The 16,222-nt window shown below is 41.4% G+C and overlaps 1 protein-coding gene across 6 annotated transcripts in view; it reads left to right on the top strand.

Moving 5' to 3' along the window:
* The window catches only part of SEPTIN6 (septin 6), a 42,599-nt gene extending 30,170 nt beyond the window's left edge, over positions 1 to 12,429 (top strand). For 2 of the 6 annotated variants that reach the window (XM_050964516.1, XM_050964517.1), the window contains exons 8-10: positions 933 to 1,065; positions 2,133 to 2,323; positions 9,568 to 11,234. In XM_050964516.1, coding sequence (XP_050820473.1) covers positions 933 to 1,065; positions 2,133 to 2,323; positions 9,568 to 9,592 — 349 coding nt within the window. In that variant the 3' untranslated portion in view covers positions 9,593 to 11,234. Of the gene's footprint in view, positions 1 to 932; positions 1,066 to 2,132; positions 2,324 to 5,111; positions 5,155 to 8,295; positions 11,235 to 11,414 lie in introns of those variants that run through there. The other 4 variants (XM_050964522.1, XM_050964520.1, XM_050964519.1 and 1 more) reach the window with 4 other exon arrangements.
* The last annotated feature ends 3,793 nt before the right edge of the window (positions 12,430 to 16,222 follow it).

Here is a 16,222-nt window from a genome sequence, read left to right as displayed (position 1 = left end):
TATAAGTCTATAGTATATAACTAAACTATTGTTGTATGTAAAGTGTGAGTGCCACTGAAAATCAGTTTGCATGCTGCCTTCGGTACACGTGCCACAGGTTGCCTACCCCTAGACTAGAACAATAAGGTGGTGGTCCATGGAGGTAGAGGGATAGCCAACTGCTGCATCAGAGAGGATCACTGTGGCTTGTTAATTAAACCATGAGGCTGGAAAGCCCATCCATTCAAGCCATTTTAATATATGGCAGTAGTATGATAATGCACAGAGCTAATGATGACATGGAAGGAAAGGCTCTTGGAGACGTATGGATTAGCAAGCAGTGTGTGAAGGATTTGATGGTGAAGATCTGAGCCAAAGCCAATTGAAAGCCTTCCATTGACCTCCAAGAGCGATGGAGGTGGACCTGAAATGGAGAAGTGGGAGAAGGAAAATAGGACTGAGTGAGGAGGAAGGTGGGGCAGGGATGGGGGGAAAAGCAGCACAAGAAAAAAGTGCTTGATTTATAATGGGGATGTGAGAATCTCATAGAATTGGAATGTTTGAAGCACTCGATCGTCTCTGAAGCAAAGTCAGTGCTCCTGCTCCCAGCAGGAGGCCTGAGGAGCGTGTGGTACTGGGGCATTCATTGGGAGATGACTAGCTGTTCTTTAACAGTCACTCAAATTGCAAAATGAGGCAGACCTAATCCGCCGAATGTGGATCTGGAGTCAAACTTCCCCAGAATCCTGCAGGTATTGGGATGTGGGTTTTGAGTTGGCCTCTTCTCTTTGAGATGATTGATGACATTAGAGCAGCATAGTCAAATTCTACACTGTCATATGCATTCACCCCAGCCATCACCCTCATGGATTTTAATGGAGATGCACAAAATGAGAGCAGAATTTAGACCACTGATTTTTACTGGGGCTTTTTTTGTTTTTTTTCCTCCTTAGCTTACAAGAGACTTATGAGGCCAAGAGGAATGAGTTTCTGGGGGAACTGCAGAAAAAGGAAGAGGAGATGAGGCAAATGTTTGTCCAGAGAGTCAAGGAGAAAGAAGCTGAACTTAAAGAGGCCGAAAAAGAGGTAAAGGGAGCTCTGTCTGGCTCCAATCTCATCCACTGTTGGGAGCATTAAATTTACCTCAACAAAATTGGTGCTGAAATTGCCATTATGTGTGGAGAACATGACCTCACTTCATGGTGACTCTCAGTAAAGAGAGAAGGGTCCATATTTGGCTCAGGAATGGAATGTGTTATGTCTGTTTTATGGGGGAAGAAATCAGGTTGTTATATTTGCATGCCATAGGAAAAATGCAACATTCTTCCATTGTGATGGCTACCAGACAATATCACAGCACCATAAATAAGTGCACCACTTTCACTGTGCTGTGTCTGTCCTAGGGAGAACTTGGACCCCTGAGTTCAGTTGTGATCCCTGGTCCATTCTCCCATTTGCTTTACTGAACTCCCCTCCACACTGCGTGAGCGTGTGCCAAGATGCAAAGAGTGAAACTGAAGCCTTGAAAGAAGCTGAATCCTCAGTCTGTTTTCTCCATGTGCAGGGAATTTAAATACACAATTCCCTGAGCATCATAAGGGGACTGAATGCTGTAGTGTGGTGGCTTGTGAGAATATAGTTTATGGCATGAAATAGCTGTAATCCATTTCTTGCTGTTAAAGCCTAAAGCCTCTAATTAGTTAATTAGGTACTTAAGACGAATTTAAGAAATAACTAAGAGATCCCATTAGAAAGTAAAATAAATGGATTAAAATAAATTAAAAAACAAGAGGTGACAGCTACCCTTTGTAACTAAACAGTGCCTACCGCTTATCCCATCCCATCCATACCTTTCTCAGTGACATATTAATAAAATATTGTCTAGACTGTAAACATTTTGGGATAAGGACTGTTTACCACTCTGTGTAGCAGAATGGGAGCCATAGGCATTACTGTAATAAGCATGTGATTTCCATGGGCTGTATAACATATTGTTATGAACCTGTGATGACAGTCTCATAGGATCCTAATCAGTTCCTGCAGGGAGAGTCAGATGAAGGAAGAATCAATACAGTACTTCCGTGTTCTCTGGAATAGAATGGTTGCTAATGCCTTGTTCTCCTTTGATGATCTTCCCCTTTTCCTCACTCTAGCTGCATGAAAAGTTTGATCGTCTCAAGAAGCTGCATCAGGATGAAAAAAAGAAGCTGGAGGACAAGAAGAAATCTCTGGACGATGAAGTCAACGCGTTTAAACAGAGGAAGACGGCAGCTGAATTGCTCCAGTCTCAGGCCCAGCAGGCTGGAGGATCACAGACTCTTAAAAGGGAAAAGGAGAGAAAAAAGTAAGTGGCTTACCTGGTGTTTGCTTCCTGGTAATGATTTTCCTTTATTAGTTTCTAGAGGTGAACTGGGTTCTCTTCATTTAAACCTCTCTCAGTGCCATTTCTCACTCAGTAGAACCCGGCATCCCTAAGGGCCAACTTTTTAGTGAGACAAACCTTCAGCCCCTCGTAGGGCTGAATAATAGCTTGAAGCTGTTCATCACATTTCATCTTGAAGAGCAAAGAACACAATGCTAACTAGGCGAGGTGATGATGTGATTGCCAGTAGCCAATGGGTGCCTTAAACCAGGCCTAATCGGGGGTCTTTCTTTTTTGGGGGTAGGATTCAGCTGTCTTTCCTTCTATCCATGCCATGTCATTCAAAAACAATCCAACCTGATGTGATGCTTGTTCAGGGACCTCCCATGTTGGCCTGTGGACAACATGTGAGCACCATGACGGGAATGATCTTATGTGGTCTAGAGAGGTGCAAGCTGATGGGTCTCATACAGAGCTCAATTTGCCATAGTTAGGTATAAAAGCAAGGAGAGCCCTGTAGATAGGTACTATGCACATAGAGCAGGGCTTGAGTGGTGGATGTATCGAAAGATGAACTGAGGAGCTTCTCTTCTCTCATTAGCCTGTTTATTTAACTCAGTGATACTCAGACTGAGGCTGGGAAGCCACAAATGGCTCTTTAATGTCGCCTGCAGCTCTTTGCAGCAGATGATATTAAAACACTGTGTCATTTAATTATTAAGAACCCTAAGTTACTATGTTGTTGACCAACTGGTGAGGGAGGGATAGCTCAGTGGTTTGAGCATTGGCCTGCTAAACCCAGGGTTGTGAGTTCAATCCTTGAGGGGGGCCAGTTAGGGATTTGGGGATTGGTCCTGCTTTGAGCAGGGGGTTGGACTAGATGATCTCCTGAGGTCCCTTCCAACTGTAATAATCTATGAATTGTAGAATACTTGATCAGTCATCTTACTGGTAGAATAATAGATAGTAAATGAAATAATGAATTCACGCTGCTGTGGCTCATTTGGGTAATGTTGATCACTAATTTAGCTCCTGAACCACTGAGGTCTGAGTATCACTGATTTAAGTGAAGGGAGAGCTGAGTTTTCTCTTGTCTGGAGCTCTTCCTATAGCTCCTGGTTACACTGTGGACATTTTTCCATTGAAGCTAATCACCTTCAATACATACATGCAGATCCTAGGACTTGTGTTACTTAATAAATTCTAGCTGCTTCAGAACAACACAAACCAAGTAATATTTTCTCATGGAAAAATGTAGGAACCTGGTGTCTGACTCAAACTAGGTGAAGAGATTAAGATTGAAAGGAAGATTCCAGTGGTATTACTTTGGTGGGAAAACTAGTGTAACAGAGTGGAGAATTGGGTCCATAACATTTAGTCTGCAACCACTAGAGAGCAGCATAGTCATGCATACTTAAACAGCCTGTCATTCCACCCAGAAGTGGGTAGTTATCATTTCTCTGTGATGGTACATTACCTGAAACAGAGTTCCCCTGCCATCTTGTGTGCTTACTAGTAGCATTGTGCATATAACTAATGTGATATATTTTTATAGTTTCCAAGATTGACACCTGTCTAGACCGTATGTGCAAATGCAGAGTAAATCTTGGATGCAGTCAGCAGTCCTAAATAAACCAATTAGTCCTGTTAATATGAAGAATACGGGAGATGCCTGAGGAGCTGGCTGAGAATGCTTGTCACAACAGGATGGCCCCTCTTTGTTTTGGATTTTATTTTTGTAGCTGTTTCATCACTAGTTCAGCAGTTAAGAACCAGGTCCAGCATTTAAGATACCATTTTAGGTTTCAGCTTAATTCTTCTCATCTGCTACAGTCTGAGTATTTCTCTAGGCTGAACAACTCTCGTAAAGCTGTGGCTGCTGACTAATTAGCTTTTCTGTCCTTTCTCCCACGTTGGTTCCTTCAGCCTCCTAGTCATTTTTACTTCTGTTTTGAGTTCCCTTCAGTTCCTCAACAACTTTGTTACTGAGGTGACCAGGACTAAATTCAGTGATCTAGAGGACAAAAGTCCGTTCTCCACCCTGAACCTCTTGCCTTGCTACATGTGTTCCACATTTAGAACTCGCTGACATCCATAGAAATGTTACTTGGAGAACAGGAACAGTGATCTGCACTATGGCTTGAAGACCTTTTGCCCTAAGATTGATCTTGCCACAGCTGTATAGAAGGAAAGATTATCTTATTCCATGACATGATGTGTGTCTACAGTATAAACAGCTCCGGAAGCACTGAAGTGTGCTCTGTGTATCTGAGTTCAGACACCCCCTGTCCCCCAAAATGTATCATTCATAGAATTCAGCTTGGTCAGGCCAGAAGGGGTTAGTACTGTCCTCACTGAAAAGCTTAGGGGCCCAGAAAAACACCATCAAGAGTTGATATTGAGCTCTGAAGCCAACATTGGGATCAGAGTGATTGAGTAAGAGGGTTCTCGGCTATCAAATACAATAGCTGTCTTTAAAATGTGATATTGTACTTTGCTGTCTACCTAAATCCTACAGTTGATATTGTCCTGTATGTTCAGTTACAGTATTTAGATCGTAAATCTCTCTAACAAGCCATGGATTATATACACAGTACTTTAACTCTCTTTCATTTCATAGTGGCTGAACATAAACTAGCCCTTCTCTTTCCCAACACTTCTCACTTCTTTGTTTAGTTCAAACTTCATTAATTGCGCTAATTCATGACATGATTTCTTTTTTTATTGTCATTCCATCATCAGTAGTTCTTACTTGTGTGCTGTTTTACAGTTAACTGCCGTTTGCTGCATGGTGCATGAGGTACATTGTCCTGGTAAGCTTTATTAACTAAAACAGACCTTGCAGTGGGGTCAATTACAGTTCTTAAAAACAAACCTAAAGCCAGTACGTTTTCTCACCCTCTCTCGGCACTGTGGATGTATTACCAGTCTTATTGTGCATACACTGTTACAAAATTACAGTGCATAGGTGAAGTGTGTATATTCTTTGAAGATGCCTTAAAGTAATGTGCGTTGATTATTTCTATAGAACTGTTTTGATTTGTAATATTAAAAGTCAGGACATTTCCTTTTGAGCTTCACAGCCATTTAGCTTGTGTCGCTAATTTAAAAGTTGTGTTCTTTTCTTTTAGCCCTATAGAGAGAAAATATATTCTTTAAGCTTGTAGGCCTCCCAGATACTATGGTAACAGTTGCTATAGAAATGCATATGGTGATAATAGACTCAAGCTAGCTGGTGAGAATTGGCTTTGTTTTAATCTAGGATGTAGTGGGCTACGAGGTTTACACCGACGCCCTGATCGTCGGGACACTGGGTGCCTGGGACCCCTGTAATGAACGAGTACTTAGGGCCTGTGGGGTGGGCCATCGCTATGCACGGCTCATGAGACGTTTGATGGTCTCGGACACTATCCGGTGGTCTAGGGACATTTACACAGAGCACATCACCGGCCACCGCCAATACCAAGAGTGAGCCGGCGTGGCTCTGTGCACCCACGGGGGGGGGGGGGGGGGAGGCCTATAAACCCCCCCTACTGAACCATATCCCCTAAGCCCTAGAGCCACTGAACTAGATTCCACCATGTGAGGGTCATCCTGTCCCCATTACCCGGCCCACTTACTTATACCCATGACTGCCTATAACCCACTGTATGAGCGATGTACCCTCACTGCTTCCCTACTGCTTCCTGATACCACCCACCGTACACCCCGCATTGGGGGACCTTACAGACTGTATATGTTATGTGCTAACCAATTCCCAAATACCAGCATCCCCCTATACTCTGTATGTTGCCCCCGATGACCAACAACTGATGCTTTGAACTCTTTGTATCATCTTTATTTAAATCTTCTCTGCTCCCTGGAGCTAAGATCAAAGCGTAGTGTCTGTTCTTTTCAGTTTTATCTCGTGGTTAGAGTGCAGGACTTGGTTTCAAAATTGAGTTTTATTCTTGATTCTGCCACTGGTTTACCTGGGGCAAGTTACTGAACTTCTCTGAGCCTCCATTCACCTCTAGGCACCATAATAATCACAAAGCATTAATTATTTGTTAAATCAGCTATTGCCAATTAAGTGAAAATCCAGTTCAGGTTGATTATCTAAAGTGATCCAGAATCACAGGTTGCAGGCTTCCATAAGTCAGATTAAGAGGATTAATAAGATTAATAAGCAGAAACCTTATTTATGCTTTGTATATTGAGCAGGGGGTGCTTAGTAGTCTTTAATATTAAACATGGGATTTTTGGCCAAATAGATTAGCACCCCAGATACAGTCAATCTTCTAAAAACCTCCCCTGTAAATATGCACTGACGCATGCCTCTCTGGGCCATGCCGTGAACACTGCAGGAGCATCCAACTACCTTAAACCTGAGAGAGGATACAAAAGTGCTTCTTCCTTAAATGGGTCAGTACGTTAGTCCTCAAGGAATTTTAACCAGCCTTGCAAAACTATTCACCCTGCATAGGTAGGTTTGTCTTGACTGCAGTCTCATTGGTCATTGGATCATTGGTCTCTTCCATCTCTAATGACTATTCTTGCCACATGCGTAGCATGGAAATGTTGTGGGCTGCATAGCGTTAGGGAGGCTTCATTGTCTGCATGAGGATGTATGTCCTCCAGTGCCGAACAGGGTTAACGCAACTTACAGTCAGCAAGTGCTTTCAGCATTCAGGGTCTGTGTTGTAAAGAGGAGGATAATTTATATAATGACAGCTTTTGAGAAATGCACTTGTCTGGCTGAAGGAGACAGGGAAAGCCACCCAGATCTCTCTAGGATGGATGAAGAATAAATTGATGTTTACAGCTGTCTACTTACTTTTCTTAGAGCTGGAATGAATAAGCATACATGTAAGTTTTTCAGTTTCCTACCAGATAAATAGATGGTGGAGCATCTGCCCTGTCAACATGAATAGAGGCTGCATGCACTGCTGTAAGAACATGCCCTTAAAATCATAATATTTACCCACTTTTTATAAAGAGAATCAGGATCATATCCATATGGACCATCACACACACACATACTAAAACCTATTTAAAATAAGTTCTCTCTTTAGGAGAGAGAGCTAGCTATTAACAAACCCACAGTCTGTTCTTAAACAGAGAAATAAAAGCCAGTTCTAGTTTTATTCAGAGAGGGAGGAAACAATCCTAATTAGAATAGAAAGTAAATGTTTGACTTTAAGTGAAGCATTTGAATTGAAGATAACATATTTACCAAGCTCCACTTAATGGTAAGATATCCAGAAGTGTCCTATACTGATTGAAATACACCAAAGAAATCTCTCCAGCTGTCTGACCAGATGAGTGTTCTGGCTGCCGATGAGAACAGTGTAAAACAAAGAAAAGAACAATTCTTTGCTTTTCGGGATCTGAACATGAAAAATAAGCTCAAAGAACAGCTATGTTCATTCTAGTGAGAGTACAAAGCCCCCAGTGCTAAAATGCAATTGGAGTGAACATTACTGCTTCTTGTTGGTTCTGGATTGCTTTTAGCAGTCCTTGTAACTGGTCGCTGTTGTGTGCTGGGCTCTGAATCCAATAAAGTTCTTTTGTTCAAAATACACAATTGCAAGACAGTGCCTTTTGAGTGGATATTTGTCCTTGCTGAGCTTAATATGTATATCTGGTACTTTTTCAGCAATTCAAAAAATACTCACAATACTTACTGATTCCTAGAGTACTACAGAGTGTCACCGTTTTGCAAGGGTATAAATGATCCACTGATGATAGATCATGCAATCTGCAGAGATCCAAAAGGATTGTTTTAAAAAGAAGCCTGGTTTATCCCACTGCTTTGTGTGCTTGTGTGAAAAGCATGTCTTGTAATCAGTCAAATTAAATTTTATTAACACATAGTAACATTTTCATTTATTTTGTATCTTAGGAACCATATTATTTTTTATTTTTAAATTAATCCATAAAAACATTAATCTGCCTTTTTCTTTCATTTTCAGTTCGGGTTTCCTGTAGAACCTTTCCCTTCGCACCAGAACCGAATGCTCCCACATTCAGTTAACATGCAGTTATGCCACTGTGCCTATTTGCCCATCTTTACCCTCCCACTCCCTTCCTCTCTTCATCACTCTTAAAAAAGCAAAAGAGTCTGCATCCTTGGCTGTCTTTTGGTGAAGAACCCAGCAATAACCTGTGTGGAACTGACAAGAGATGCTAAACGCTGCTATCTGTTCCCTGGATCAGTAGCACGTTTGCCAAGCGCTTTCAGAACTAGTGTTGTCTGTCCTAAATTGTTACGATTATTTCTCTCTCATGTTTGTTTCACGGCTGCATGGTAAGAGAGCACGGCTACTTGTTGATTGCATTTAGTGCCATGACTCCTGAGCCCTATGACAGATTGCCTGTGAATACTGTAGTCATGCATCTTGGTGAAATGTGGCTGCCTATAGATAGAGGCTTTTTTCTTTTTGTTGTCATTTCATATATAAACATCTAATCCATCATTATTTAGATGTGCTTTGGTTAATTTGAGTAATTTAAGTGACTGTTACAAAACTTGCCATGTTTGCAGGGATGGGCCTGAGCCAAAACCCAGAGGATGGAACAACCCTCTGCCCCAAACTTTGGGAAAACTCAAATCAGGATTCAGTCTTTGCAACAAAATCCCTGTGTTTTATTCCTTTTTCCAAAGGTGGACTGAACCAAAATGCCAGATCCAACCATATCCCCTGCCCCCCTTTCTGGGCGGTTCAGATCTGATTCAGTCTAGGCTGTCCTCCTAACGTTATTGCCCTATGACTACAGTGGGTTGAAACAAACTCTGGATCCGAACTCAGGGAACGTGGATGGCTAGGGCCCATATTTACTTGCTAGAACAAACTGGTGTTTATGAAGAAAGATATGTTGCAAAGTTTCCATGTGATTTGTTCTTCGGGACCTGTCCATTTTTTTACTTTTAATACACAAAGTATTGCCTAGAAAAGATCATCATGTGTGTTCCTAAGCAGATGCTGCCAAGTTGCTTAAGTTTTCTATTCAGCACAATATTTTTAATGCGCGATTTGCACAGAAAGGGTGGGACTCTTGCCACTGACTTCAGTGGGGCCAGTATTTTACCCCGTGGCCAGGTACACTTTGACCACTAAATATACATTTGACCACAGTCTGCATGTAAGTGTCTTGTATATTTCTTGATGGGGAAATGTTTAAAATAGTCTTCCTCAGACAGTGAATTCTGGTTAACGTTACATTTTTTTGCCCTTCTTTTACAGTAATCCATGGCTCTGTACTGAATAGTAATCCCTGAATACAATGGGCTGGAATGGACCTTCATTTACTTGTTAAATTGTAGGGTCTAATATAAACTGACAGCTTCTCATAATATTTCAGTCCTGGTCTTCCTATGCAAAACTGCTGTCTTAGATAGCTTCCTCATGAGTCTGCCTTTCCTGTGTACTGATGGTTATTGCTTTTTTAAATCATGTAACATAAGTCAGTAATGAGGTTTTTGGACATTGTAACTTTATATCTCTATTTTTTCCCCTACATTTAATGGACCCCCCTCCGCCCCTTATTAAGGGATGTGGAAATGAGTTCTGTGCTGCTGTTTTGTGCTGTCCAAATAATAGTACAGATTAAAATATATTTATTGGTGAGTTTAAGAAGACAACAGCACCTAGGTTTGATTATGGCATGACTGAGAGGTTAAGAACTTCCCTTGTATCTTGGATGTTTTGTATAATAGCTGTAAAATATTAATTGTCTTTCTCATTTGATTGATTTTCCAAGTCAAATGGCCTAAAAATGGACATTTTAATACTCATTTTAAATTCCTACTGGCCCTGATCCTGCAGTCGGATCTGTGTGTGCTGGGCTCTGCCTGGTTGCAGAGCTCTGCTGGCACAGATCCCATCGCAGGGTCAGGATCCATGTTGGCAAATACCACCTTTTATAACACATTTAAACTTTTTAAAACTCTGTGTAAGATAAGCACACTTACATTGTCATTCTGGGTGAAAAATGATCTTTCTGCGCAGAGTTATATGCTGAGAGATAATTTTACCTAGAAAGACCTGAAGTATGCACATCTTACAAAGTTTGAAACAAACATCCTCTTCTCTCCTACCCCTCTCCCTTTCGCACCCAAATACCCTTCTGGTTTAATGGGAGCTGGTTACTTCAATGCGTGTGTGAGACAGTTTTGCTGTAATCAGTTGTCTGCACATGCTCATTTTAAAACTAATTACTGATGACATTGATAGATACCACTCAGGTAAACTTTTCATTGTGTCTACTGAATACCATGATTTTTGTATTCAGGTACAAGCTTTTGGGACACATACTGCCCCAAATCTTCTGGCAAACTCCTGGCTCTAGGGCTGTACATAGTCCTACATTCTAAAGTGGTTAAGCATACACTGATACAAGGCATTTCAAATAGTATCGTTCTAAGGCTGGCATATAATCTGTTCTCTGTGATGTGCATTGATGTTAAGGGGGAGTTGAGTTTAAAGCAGTAGAGTGATGTGTGTATTTAGTCCCCTTTCCATCCATATAGTCACTCAAGTGGTCAGTTAACCTCGTGCAGTAATTCATAATTGAAACTAAGGCGTGGCCTCGTTTTATCAGGACTATTAAAATTCTTGATTGCAATTTATTTATATTCGTCTCAGGTATCCTGTTTCACTGTAAAGACAATTTTTTCCCAAAAAAAAGCATTGCTTTCTTTTTTAGAAGTTGAAATATTTTAAGCTTTTGCTGCTTTCAGCTTTGTGGAATGTAAGTATGTTTTCTGAAATCGGTCAGTTTCACTTTGTCATGGTTTCCAGGGATTAGCTGAAAGGGGCTTTTCGTCTTGCTTTTACTTGCTGCATTATGGGTTGTTTTAGATCATTTTGATTTTTTTTTATAATGCTATTAAAAGTATTTTTTAAACAAATTTTAACTTGTCTGGTTTTCTTCAAGCACTTTGGGCAGCTCCCTGTGAGATCCGTAATTGCCTAGAAATGATGCATGTGCCCATCTCTTCTATTGTTTTCATGTGGAGTCTCTATCTCTTGCTTTTTTGAATGTCCTTCTCCTTTTTGATAATCTCTCCTGTTTTTCTCTCTTTCTGTAGCTTTTTTTAAATCTGTCCTCGCCAGCTGCACTGTGTCTGAGGGAGAAGACAGCCACTTGTAGAAGAGTTTAGGGATCCTATAATGTCGGGGGCGGGGGGGAAATCTTCAGTGTTAGTGTCTTCGAAAGAAGCTCTTTTCTTACTTGCATGGTATTTAAAATTGAAGTGTCTTGTATTTTGTGTGACAAGACCACACAATATTGGGGAAAGTTGATCATGTACAAAAAACTTGGAGGAGCAACAGAAATGTAGTGATTAGATTAACCAGTAGCCAAATTTTAAAATGTTGGGTTACAACCATGTTTTTTCGTCTAATTTGGCCTAATAGAAGGGTCGTGGGCTCCCCTAAGGATCTGTGGAAGCCTGACGGGGTGTTTTCAGTATGTGAATTTGTTGGTTTGTTCTGAAAACTGTTACATTCAATGTCAAAGGAGATATAAACGAGTGATTTGCCACATTGACAGCCACAAAATACTTTTTAATTTTAACAAAGAAATAAAGCAAAAACGGAAATGTTTTCATTAGTGTTGTTTGTGCCTCCACCACCTTATTAAACGCATCACCTGATTGACCACAGGTTGATTGAGATTTTTTAACGTGAAATCATGTATTGCATAAAATGCTCCAAATAGTCTAACCTCTCCCTGTGCTCTTTAGTTAGAGAATGATCTTACACTTAGAGTTATTGAAATAGGAGGGGTGGAGCTGTCAGTGGCTGGTAATACTCCATCCAAATACCGTGTGAGTAGAGGGCAGTGTCCTTAAAATGCATTTGACGCCTGTTCTGGAACTTTTTGCTTGTCTCGTTCTCCCTTGGAACATTCACTGCATGTTTTTCCAAACTGCATTCTACTGTCTCTCTCCTTTATTTTTTGTTGTTTCCTTTTTACAAATGAAAATGTGACTGCACTGCACTGCATATATATTTACATGACAAACATTAAAGAACCAGCACTGTTAAGCGTGATACCTTTCTAACTTTAATGTAAATTTTCAATAAAAAAAAATGCAAAAACCCAGCTGTGTCCTGCTGCTGTTTATGCTGAGGGTTTCCCCTAAGTCAGTCAATCTGTCAGTCGTGTTCTCTTCAAAGGAAATGTATGCAGTTTAGTAGATGAGCCATTTTGCAATGTAGCCCTAGGATACGGGATTAACACATTTGTCAGAAGTATCACAGGTTCTTTCATATGGAAAACACACTGAGAAGATAGGGAGGGGGTAATGGTGATGCGGGGGAGGTTGTGTGGTTTTTACATCTCATCCCAAATACTTCATCTCTGGCACAGCACCCTTAACTCTGTGCTGAAGCTTTGGAGCAATCCTGACTTGATGGAAAGTGCCTCCTGCTAAATTGCCAGCACCACTTCCTGCAGCACACTCTGGGTTGTCCTTGGAGATCTTGCATACGATTCTTTCCCAGGTCTCTGTCTGCTTAATTTAGAGCCTGAGATATAATAACTGCAGGTGAAAATACAGAACTACCTTAGATGCCAAAATGTATTGTGGATGAAAGCTCTCTAAATTCAACATGGATTTTCTCTTAGCCAGTTGCATTTTAATATAAAGAATTGTTTCGCTGCCTTTTTTCAGAAGGCAGTATCAGGCTAGTAGTTACATCTCCTCGTGTGTTACTGACACTGCAGATTATTAAAACTGAAAATGTAAATATTGAATTTGCTCCTTGCCTTTTATGGGATGTTTGCTTTTTGCACTTTTGAGGTTGGCTGATTTAAACTAGACTGGGCTGAACCTTAAAAATGTTTTTGTTTCGGTTGGTATGAAACCTCAAATGGATAGAATCATTGCCCAAAATGAGCAATGAAATACTATATTTAAAGTATCCAGAACAACCTGTCATGTACTTACTATGTGTTTCATCTTTATAACAGTTTTATATTTGTCTGCTTTTATATACAGCTAACTACAGCAGTACTCTCAAATGGGGAAAAAACACAACAGCTTAAACTAGGAGATGCTCAGTTGGTTGAGGGAAGACTGTTTCTGTCAAAGTTATGAAACTGTAGATGAGCTCTCTAAACTGGAGAGTAAAAGTGCAGTGAAATCTCTAAGTGACTTCTCCAGGGTCTAACAAACTGGTTGCTTAAGAGGTGGCTTTAGATACGGTTGGAGCAGAATTGTACTCAGTGCTCTACAATTTGTTGGGGGCCCAGGGCCCAGGCTGCGCCCCCAGCCCAGATATCAGCACTGCAGTTTTATAGCCCTACACTCTGAGCAGGACCGGCTCCAGGGTTTTTGCTGCCCCAACCAGCGGCGGGGGCAAGGGAGGGGGGAGAGCCGCAATCGGCAGCAGCTCCACCGTGCTGCTTTATTCTTCGGCAGCAAGTCCTTCCCTCCGCCGAAGAGCCGAACGTGCCGTCCCAGGCACCTGCTTGTTGCGCTGGTGCCTGGAGCTGATCCTGACTCCAGGCCCTGCAACCCTGAGTCAGCTGACATGGGCCAGCCAGGGGTGTTTTGTTGCAGGATAGACATATTCTGAATGGGCCTACCATTGCAACTAGCAGCTCATTTTCAAACCTGCATCATGTAGCAGGGCAGTTCTGTTTCCAATCAGCCTAAAATGTCCATTTCCCTTGATTGTTGCTCCCTGATTGATTTCCCCTGCCTTGCTGCAGAGCAATTCCCAGGAGGGCCTCAGGGATTGTATAGCTTTATTGCAAAGGACTTGATACTGCCTTATTGAACGATATTCAGGTCTCCTGTCTTGAGGAGCTGGACTTGGGGTCACAGATGAAAGGGACCACGGATGCCTCATCATTCTTTAATTGCTCTGTATAGTCTACAATAATTTGAGTATCACACACAGGGGCCTGATCCAGGGCTGATGCAAGGATATTATGCGCCCTAGGTGAAACTTCCACCTTGCCCCCCCCCTTTGCACATCAGTTCATTGAGGGGCAAATCCCAACGAGCCTTTATAGCTCTAACTGCAACTGTTACCCCTTGATTATTAAAAAGATATTTCTTAATGATCAGTAATGAATGCAATCATACAATACAAGGGCAGAAGGGATATTTTATTATTGGGTTGTAAATCTTTTTCTCTTATAATATAAATCATACATGCTGCTAAGAAGGAAGATCTTGTGTGTGAGTCACATGCCTGGGCGTGAGCAGATCCGTGTTCTATTCCTCGCTTTTCCTCAGAATTCCTGCAACACACACACTCTTCTCCCTTGCAAGGCAACTCAGAGGAACATCTAGAAGAGCTAGCTCTTACACAGACATATCCTTGTGCCAACATGACACCCATAGGCCTCATTTTCAATTGAATAGGCACATTGCCTCCCAAGAACTCCAGAGAGCAGGGACAGGGAGTGTGCATGGTACACCACCCCTAGAGGACATGCTACCATATTTGCAACCAATGTGGAGAAAGGTGTAAGGAGAACATGACCAAGTCTACAGCCCAGCATCTTTTAAGGGAATTTGCTCTAAGGGTACCCAGCGTGAGTCCCTTAAGCAGTACTATTTGCAACTATGTACTGCAAGGTGCAAGACAACACTAATCTGCCAGTTTATGGTTAAAGAGCACTTCAAATGCCATTGCATCTACTATAACTGATGATTAGACAATACAGCACTGAAGCACTTGTATAACTTAAACTATGTGAGTAGTTGTCCTATGCTTAAAGTTACTCACATGCTTCAGTGCATGTAGCATGGGGGTTGGAGAAATGCTGCTGCTCTGGATGGAGTTATATATTACAATTCCTAAGGCACTGATTTAAAAATATTAATATTAAAGGTTTATATTGCCAGAGGCGTCAACTAAGTTGGGGCCCCATTGTGCTCGGAACTAAATTGATACATAGTAAATGATAGTCCCCAGGTGTTTACAGTCTAAAGACATGATGTAACAGGTGCACAGACAAACAACTGGGCAGGTTGTCAGTGGTGCGTATGGCTGTGGGATGTTTCTTTTAGAATGAAATCCAAATTAATAAATAAAGTCACTTGGCATAGCCTACCAAGAATCAACTTTGCAGTTGACAAGTCCCACTCAGTTGATTGCTCATCTAACTTTCAGCAACTTCCATGAAAATCTAGGCTCTCTATCTCAGATAAAAAATGTATTTCTCTCTCACCATCCTCTGGAAACCTAACTGCACGGTGGCTTAGTTGATTTGAGTTCATTGATTTTCATTTGACTTTCAGAATATGCTGTGCAAGTATTTGAGTAACAGTACCTCAAAAGGCAGAAAAGGGGGGAAAAAAAGGGGAGGTTTCCATACTCAAATTTCAAAGTCATTTTCTTACTTTGTGACTTTTTAACACTATTAAAGTTAGTAAAACGAGACTTTTTTTAAGATGTGATGGCCCAAGTATAAACAAACTCACTTTGTATAAACACATTAAAATACTTTATATTTACTTCTCAGCCATGTAATTGGTCTTTTTTTAATCTGAAATCTGAAGACTATTCCCATTTTGCATGATAAGCTATAATCTAGGGCTTGTTCTGAATTCTGTACCATTGTTCTGGAATGTAACCAAGATTTTCAATGGTGAAGACAGAATCTGCTTTTCAAACACAAAAGGCCAAAAATGCAATGTGATGGGATATCAAGTTATTGAAGAACCCTAAATATAGAGGCAGAGCTCTTCTTCTGACTCTCACTGGCACCCAAACTAAATCAGTCTTGAGTGTGCAGGGGGACAGCAGCCCTGCAACAGCGGCGGCACCGCTAGCGGGGATCAGCTGTGTCTGCTGCCCCTTCTGCCCGGGCTGTGGCCTGTCGTCCTCCCCCCCCCCCCAGGGGGCTCCTGCAGTGGATACATGCCGGCAC

This window comes from Gopherus flavomarginatus, chromosome 8 (genome assembly GCF_025201925.1).
Source record: "Gopherus flavomarginatus isolate rGopFla2 chromosome 8, rGopFla2.mat.asm, whole genome shotgun sequence".
NCBI lineage: Eukaryota > Metazoa > Chordata > Testudines > Testudinidae > Gopherus > Gopherus flavomarginatus.
This window is presented reverse-complemented; position numbering and strand designations above follow the sequence as displayed.